Source organism: Tupaia chinensis, unplaced genomic scaffold (assembly GCF_000334495.1).
Source record: "Tupaia chinensis unplaced genomic scaffold, TupChi_1.0 Scaffold000709_1, whole genome shotgun sequence".
Classification (NCBI taxonomy): Eukaryota; Metazoa; Chordata; class Mammalia; order Scandentia; family Tupaiidae; genus Tupaia; species Tupaia belangeri.
In genome coordinates this window covers 510,819-519,624 of record NW_006160232.1, presented here as the reverse complement: position 1 = coordinate 519,624, position 8,806 = coordinate 510,819, and the positions used below count along the sequence as shown (strand labels likewise).

The following is an 8,806-nucleotide window of genomic DNA, read 5'->3' as shown; positions in this document are numbered from 1 at the left end:
CAACACTCCTCAACAGAGTCTTGATGTTAGAATCCACTCCCAGCTTTAGCTGGGTATTTGTGCCAAGTGTACTCAGGAAAGCCTCTGGATATGAACCCAGAAATTCCCACGTGAATCAGCCTCGCAGAGCATCATATTTTACTGTTGCAGTATCTGCCAGCTCCCTAAAATGTTTTCTATGGTGTAAATATGCATGTTTTCTGCAAATGTTGCTGTATGAGTTAAAGTTTCATATTTATTGCATTAGATGACTTCTCCAGCAAGAATTATCTGCTACTCTTTCTGGAGGTTCCCTTTGCTTGGTAAAAAGCTTCCTGTCTCATTTTGAATTTTAGAGATTATTCTTACTCTGAATTTTCTTGGGCATGCCAAGACAGGACTGTAGCTGAATATTTGCTCACAGTGATTCCAAACATTGAGTTGCTCCATGTGGAGCGTGGCCAATCTGAGCAAACATAGTGACCTCTAGATACATGCAGAAACATGGTTCCATGGGCAATAATTCACAAAGTGAAGAACACCATTAACATATCAATATGCTAGCTGCCTCTGTGTCTCTGAAACTGTAAAGCAGCGTTGGGTTAAAGGAAGTCACGTGTGTTTATCAGAATTGGCCCCAGAAGATTAGAGAAACTACATGGTGCTAGTTGTCTTCACATCTTCAGCAGATGAACCTCTGAAAACAACTGACTTTGCATTCCACTTCCTCTTTCCCCATTTCTTGCCTTTTAAAATAATAAACCTGGGAACAGTTCAGGGTGGTGACTAGCTCCATCAGAGAAATTAGGCCCACCCGATCTTTGCTTTTCTATACTTATATGTCTTTGTGTGTTTATTTTCACATTATTTCTAATCTGAAGCTCCCCTACTCAGAAAATGCATTCTGCCTACTCAGTCCCAGCAGCTTCACAGTGAAGTTTGCTCATGCTGTTTAAACAATAAAATACAAATAATAAGCATTTCCCCATTGATCAAAGCACAGTTTATCTCCTATGTTGGTTCTTGTGTGTGTAAAGGCCAAAGCTGAGACTGAAGGCCGTTCTACACTCGTTATATTTATGACATGTATTCTCTCATGTCGTTTAAGGTCAAAATATTGGCATAGTTTTTCCCATAAAGATGAGAGTCCTGTGAGTTCTTTCCTATATGATTATTTTGCATGAATAATGACAAGAGCTCTGGCCAAAATCTTGGTCACAGACAACACATTTTGGAGTATAAATTCTCCACTATCATCTGAGACCAGAGCTTGACTGATGGCTTTCCCATATGCATAACATTCAAATGGTTTCTCTCTAGTGTAAGTTATGACGTTTTCCCTCCATGTGTATTTGGCATGTGTGCATACGTGAATAAAAATTAGTGCTGTGGCTTATCTTTACATTCATTGTAAAGATGAGATTTCACTCCAGTGTGAGTTAACTCATGATGCCTAAGGCCAGAAATTTCACTAAAGGCTTTCCCATGCTGATGACACTCACAAAAATTCTCTCCCATGTGAGTTCCCTCATGTTGGCTAAGGTATGAGTGACAATAAAAGGCTTTCCCACATAGGTGACATTTAGGTGGTTTCTTTCCAGTGTGGTCTTTTTCACATGCTGGTTGACTCATAGTCTAACATGCCTAATGTAGCTCCAGACATCACATTCCCTTTTGAATCCAGACAATTGAGGGTATGGATAAGAGAGTGTTACCACTTATATATCTTTGATAAAGAAAAAAAATTTCCCCAACTCCCCAGTAGAATTCTACTTACCTTTATTTTGTTGTTACATAAATTAGAATAAATATGTATATTTTGTATTAGATTTTCTTGGTATTTGATTTCATATTGTGGTAGGCAATTTTGTCTGTACTCCTGGTGACCAATCTCATATGCTATATCTCTGCTTCTTCGTCTTAGAATAGCTCTGAAAATGTGAAGATTACTCCCTTGACTTATCATAGATCTGTAGGGATGTTAATATCTTTGAGAAATCTGAATCAGTGTGTGAGGGGAGCTGAATGTGTCTTAAACAGGAGGTCCTTTAGAGAAATAATTCTGAAAGACATTCCATAGAGTTTATTGGAGTGCCCTATATGTTTGCATTCCAGTTTTTTAGGGTATTAACCAGCCCTGTAATTCCTTTTTTTTTTTTTTTCCTTCTACATCTCAACTTTTGTTGCTCCTTTTTTTCCTGCTGTCTTGGATATCTCCTCCTTTTTTTTGGGGTTTTAACCAGCCCTTTATTTCCTTTTTTTTTTTTTTCCTTCTACATCTCAACTTTTGTTGCTCCTTTTTTTCCTGCTGTCTTGGATATCTCCTGCGAGGAATTTAGCAAACTGCACAGTCTGAGGGAACAATTCTCATACACGTTTACTGTTGGATTTAATTCAGTAGAATTACTCAAAAAACTTATGGACTAAATTTTTATATCCTCCTCAAAATTCATCTGCTTAATCTTGATCTCCAGTGCTTTTAGGTAGGAGGTAGGGACTTTGGAAGTAATTAAGTCATGAGGGTGGATCTCTAGTGAATGGGATGCATTTTCTTTTAAAAGAGAGCCCAGAAAGTTCTCTAGCTTTTCTTTTTGACAATCTGTAACCCAGAAGAGATCCTTCATCAGAAACTGACCATGTTGGCATCCTGATCTTGGATTTTAACCTTTAGAATTAGAAATAATTTTTTTTGTTTATGATAATTTCTTATATCCTGATATCAGCAGCCCAAACTGACAATGAAAGAAGTTAACATATCAGGAGTAGGGTGCTACTATTACAAATACTTAAAATTGGGGAATATGATTTGGAATTGTGCAATGGGGAGATGTTGGAAGTGAGTTTAGGTGCATGCTAGGAAAAAAAACCCTTAATTGCTGTGAGAAGACGTTTAGAGACAATTTTGATAAGGGCTTAGAAAAAAAGAGAACTATAGAGAATGGTTCTATCTTAATGGATAATACCTAGGTAACCATAGGCAGAGTGCTGATAGAAATAAGAAAGATAAAGACTCTTCTCGGAAATGAAGACTAGATTACTGGACTGCTTGAGTTCTAGGGTTTTATGTAAGGCAGAAATTGTGGCCAATAACATTGTATGTTTCACTGAGGAGACATAAACAAAACATTGAGGAAGAACTTTGGTTCCTCTTGACTGCTTACAGTAAAATACAAGAAGAGGAAACTGAATTGCAAATGAAGTAGTTAAGGAAAAAGGAACCAGAATTAAAAGAATGGAAAAATAAAATTCTCACCCTTCCTATAGAGCAAAAATGAAGAGGTGCATCTGGGAGAGAAAAGTAAGGCTGTGGTAGAGTGTCTGTATGGAAAGGAGAGCTGTGTGGACGTGAACCGCAGGCATAACCATCTCAGCAAAAGCCAAGAGTAGAGATAGATTATGCAGGGCTGACTAGAACTAAAAGGAACAGAAAAGGGGACAAAATTAGGGAATTCTGCCAGACTCCTTAGACATGACAGGACTGAATTATAGAACCATTTGGGTGTGTACGTGTGGCATGTGTTCTTCAAGGCAAGGAAAAAAAAATCCCCAAAGTCAATGAAAAAATCATGAGAGTCATCACTGTCATTACATGTCCAGAATGCATGGGACTTGGAGGAGGGGCAGGACTGCTAAAGCAAGGGGAAAATGCCTGGTGGAATTGTGCCGGTGGTGCTGTGTGGTGGAGCTCTGGCAGTGGCCTAGTACTCACCCCAACAGAATGAAGCATTAGGGCCCATGTAGAGAGCCATAGCACAAGCAGCAGTCCACCAAGCAGTGGGGTGGCTTTGCCACAGTAGTGGATTTGGAAGGCAGGTCTCCTGCTTCAGTGGGCTTACTTTTGGAAAGAAAATGTCTATTCCTGAGTCACCATTGTATTTTGGAAGCACATAACTTGTTTGGCTTTCTCAGTTCAACGCTGGAGAGGAAATTTGCCTCAGGATACGTTGTACTTTGATGCTGTAGACTTTCAGATGATGCTTCAACTTTGGAGTTGAGGCTGGAATATGTTAAAACTTTTGGGATTGTTAAGATGAGATGAATGTATGTTGTATGTGAGAAGGATGTGAATTTTGGGGGTGATAGATGCAATTGTTCCAGTCTCTGAACTGCGAACAATAATAATTCCTTTTTTTAATGAGTTACCTAGTCTGTGGTAATTTGGTATAGAGCCTCAACTGACTGAGACACCAGGAAAACATGATACATACAATTATAAATGTGTTATAGCTTAAGGATACAAATTAAAGCAGCACATGAAGAGGCATGTAGGCTGTCTCGAAGGGGTCAAAAATGAAGCTTCGATCACACTCAGGATGGTTACTATCCTGATGTCAGCGTGTGGCAACATTAATGAAGTTGTCAACACAGTAAGTTTTGTGGTGTCCTAGGTTTTTCTTTGGATTTGATCGCACACTGCACATGTTCGAATTCAGTTCCTGGTCATTCCAGAGTCTCAGCATATTACCTTATGTTTCAACTCTCTGGAGGGTGAAACCGATATGAGATGTCCCAAAGTCCCCATCACAAATTTCTTTGTTAGGCTGTCAAGTGACAAAATTTGCTTCTTGGGAAACCTGGACTAACACATTTTACCAATGGGTGTTTGAACCATTTCCAAGTTTTTCTAATACACATATGGTATTGTTATAAGCTTTATTGTACATGTGACCTGGTACAATTTTTTCCCCTATGGATATTGCATTAGTTTTTCATTCCTATTGCTACGACTAATTTAACAAATTACCACAGGGTCCTTATAGCCTTCTTCCTCAGACCCAATGATGTCATCTGTATAATGGACCAGAGGGGTAGTCTTTAGGTTTCTGGATGTGTCAAGTCCCTCAGGCTATACTGTGACTGAGAAGAGTTCACATAGTTCTGGGTGAAATGAGAAATGTATGCAGATGCCTGTGCCAAGAGAATGTACCTTACTACTGATCTGGCTTCCTGATAAGCTTTGAAGAGAATGAATTCCAAAACCAGTACCAGTGTAATATTGCCAGAGGCCGTTAGTTCTATCAACAACAGCACATGTGGCAAGCAGCTGGGATTGGTGTTAACTTTGACTAAACTTGTGGTAGTCTATCATCTGCCTGATCTGTTTAGGATTTTCAGGTCAAGGACTGGTGAATCAAGTAGAGTTACAAAGAGGACCACCTATGTTATATAATCTAAGTCTTAAATTGTGGCACAATTCTATTTCTTTACACTCTGTCTGGAATGTTTCTGCCATTCTGTCATGTTTACTGTCCCTGCAAATCACTTCCTCTTTTACTATAGTGGTGGGTAATCATTATCTCCTGCCTTCTAGCACAAATATTTTGGCATTTGCCTGACTTTCTACTTTCTTTGGTTTGCCTAAATTTATTATCATTATTTTAATTTACATTTAAGTACTATGCATCTTTACAGTGTACAACATTGCTTTTTCCAGCATGTATACGGTATATATCAGTGAAGCTTTCTTTGGAGGATTTCAGTGACTTTAAAAGTATTCTAATTCTTGGTTACTGTATTCCTAGGCCTATCTAGACATTAAGTGTGTGGAGAGTGAAGCTTAGAGTAAGAAAGTAAGGTTACAAAATATAAACAAAAAGGAAAAAAATACTAGAAAAATACTACCAAAAGAGCGCCATGCTAGTGTGTCACGCAAACACACCAGGACATACCACAGCTTTAAAATGGCTTCTGAAAGTGACCAGTGAAAGAAAAGACCCAAGATGAGGAGAGGTGCTTGAAAAATTAAAAAAAAATTAAAAAATTAAAAATGTAAAGAGAGAGAGTGTGAGACAGACAGACAGACAGACAGAGATAGAAGATGGAGGTCAGCCTACCTTGTCTGACTATTTCAGGAGTCTAGGAGATGGGTTTAGAGCATAGCTTTTCTGAACACACTAGGACACACCTCAGCTTTAAAATGGCTTCTTGTCTGAATCTGGACTGTAGCTTTCTACTCTTGTGAGAGTATTCAGGCTAGATTTCTGGTATTATCTTCTTTCATTTGTCCACTCACTCATTCAACAAATGTTTATTGAATAATTAAAATGTACTAGGAATATGCAGGATATGAGGAATTCTATGATTATTTTTTTCTTCTTCATGCTTCTGCATTGGTGAGGACATTCATCTCTCCTTTGTGAATCATACCATCGTGAAGAAACCAACAACGAAAGAAAGTAGCCATCGGATAGAGAAAAATGATGTTATATTGTTTTCTCTCTCTCTGTCTAATTGGGCATCTGCACAACTGTCCTTATAGTATTGTACTTTAGTCAAAAAACTTAAAATTAGGGTAGTATCAATGTTTCTTGGGAAGTACTTTTTAGTAACAAGATATGTTTCTACTATATTTCCTACAATTTGTGATCTTATTTATTGAAAGCAGTAGCATTGGTTAATGATGAGAACATCTCTATTTTAAAAAGTGGTAAACAGGGCTTCTAAAATGGTGCATCTGTACTGGGTCCTTTGATGTATTGAATTTTAACAATTTGTATCCAATCTAGAAGAATTTTTTCCCTATGCCTTTTAGAGCTTCTTTTACCTCCTTATTTCTCAAGCTGTAGATCAGAGGGTTCAACATGGGAATCACAATGCCATAAAATATGGAGGCCACTTTCATATTTTCCTGGGAATTATTAGAATGAGGCTGTAAGTACATGTAAAAAAGGGGTCCATAGAATATGGTGACAGTGGTCAGATGGGAGGCACATGTGGAGAAGGCCTTTTTCCTCCCTTCAGTAGAAGACATCTTTAGGATGGCAGAAATGATGAGTATGTAGGAGAAGATGACAACCAACACAGTGGACATCAGGTTAAATCCTACAAAGACTAAAAGCAGCATGATGTTGAGGTCAATGTTGGAGCATGAAAGGGCAAGAATTGGAGGAACATCACAGAAAAAGTGGTTGATGTTGTTGGACTTGCAGAAGGACAGGGAAAATGTAAATCCTGTGTGTACAGAGGTATTTATTGAGCCTATGATATATGAACCAGCTACCAACAGGATGCAGAATGTTCGGGACATTATTATGGGATAATGGAGTGGCTTACAAATGGCTACATAGCGGTCTACAGCCATAGCAGCCAGGAGGTAACTGTCACTGGTTGCAAATGTTCCATAAACCAATAATTGTATCACACAACCCCCAAATGATATTGAGTTATTCTCTACTATGAAGTTTTGTAGCATCTTGGGAGTGATAGCTGAGGTATAGCAGATATCAACAAAAGCCAAATGTTTTAGGAAAAAGTACATGGGTGTTTGAAGTCTGGAATCTATATTGATGAGTAAGATCATCCCAGTATTACCCACCATGGAGATTGTATAGATCACCAGGAACACAACGAAGAGGACATACTGATACTTGTGTTGACCACCAAATCCCAGAAGAAAGAATTCAGTAATTCCAGTGTCATTTTCTTGTGTCATTGTGCCCAGAAGTCTAGAAAGAACCAAGAGAAGGAGGGAAATGTGACTTCTTGAAATGAAAAGTCTGAGTTTTATGTAACTTTTGACACAGATTTTCATAATAAGCTTTCATATTTTTCCAATTAAAAAATATTTATTGAGACTAGCAGATGGTGTAATGGTTATGTCACTGGACTCCCATGTAGTTGACCACAGTTTGAGTACCAGACCCGGCACTTATAATGCACACTGGGCATGTGTGCGTGTGTGCCCAAAGTCCAGGGAGGAGAATGGGGGAGAAGGGATTGCAGGGTGGCCACACTCCCTGGGGGGGTGATTTCTTGCTTTCTATCTTTCTCTCTCTCTCTATCTGCCTGGCATGTGCACATGCTTTATAGCAAAAATCTCTCTCTGAAAAAAAAATATTGATAACCAAGTATAGTGTGATATTTGAGCCATAGGTTTATCTTAAAAATGAAGACTACTGGGACTAGCAGTTGGCATAATGGCTATGTTGCTTGACTCTTATGTAGTTGACCACAGTTTGAATCCCGGATCTGGTGACTTAAACTCACACTGGCCACATGTGTGTGCATGCCCGAGAGCCCAAGAGGAAATAGAGCAGAAGGGATCATGGTATAGCCGTTCCCCCTGGGAGTGATTTCTCGCTTTCTGTCTCTCCATCTCTCTCTGTCTTTCTGGTGAGCACATGCGCCCTATAGCCAAACAAACAAACAAACAAAACAAAACAGAAAACAAACATACAAACAAACAAAACTCAAAGAAAATGAAGACTGTTTAATAGAACAATATTGATTTTAATATGCAGAGTCTAAGGAACATAGTTTAACACTTTTTCCACTATATAAAGCAGGTATACACATTTAAATAAAGATAACATTAAAACATAATTATGTTCTTTTTAGCAACCTCTGTTTTTTCCTAGCCACTTAGCATTTTAATTGTAGTTCAAGGGAGGGGATAGGGGAAGGAAAAAAACGGGTAAAAGTATGCTTAATTGACAAAAAATGAGAAGCTATTTGCTGAAGATAATGTATATAGTAATATCCTTGTCTTTACTGACATGCATGGTTTTTGTGTTGGAAAAAGAAATATATACTATAAAGACGTGATAAAATATAAATTAAAATAAATAAAAGCAACAACGATAAACACACACACACAGTTTTGTAAGAATTATTTATCTATTTAACTTTACTTAGTATTATTTTTAAATTTGAGCAGAGAGAGAGAGAAAGGGAGAAAGTGAAAGTAAGAAAGCAAGCAGCCAGGTATGGGATTTTAACTGTAGTCGACATGTGGAGGTCTAGTGCCTTAACTGCTAAGCCACCTGCCAGCCCCTGTTGTGTCTATTTTTTTTTTTTTTTTTAGATCTTTTTGCCTTAGAGGAATGGG

The 8,806-nt window shown here is 38.2% G+C and overlaps 1 protein-coding gene across 1 annotated transcript; it reads right to left on the bottom strand.

The window, feature by feature from the left end:
• Positions 1-6,481: 6,481 nt before the first annotated feature.
• Positions 6,482-7,411, bottom strand: LOC102472631 (olfactory receptor 5AK2-like). Its single transcript, XM_006160853.2, has one exon. The coding sequence runs from the start codon at positions 7,409-7,411 to the stop codon at positions 6,482-6,484; it is 930 nt and encodes a 309-aa protein (XP_006160915.1).
• Between the last annotated feature and the right edge of the window lie 1,395 nt (positions 7,412-8,806).

What these genes read in the sequence shown, in the direction of transcription:
- LOC102472631 (XM_006160853.2), bottom strand. Translation starts at nt 7,411, where the DNA reads ATGACACAAGAAAATGACACTGGAATTACTGAATTCTTTCTTCTGGGA.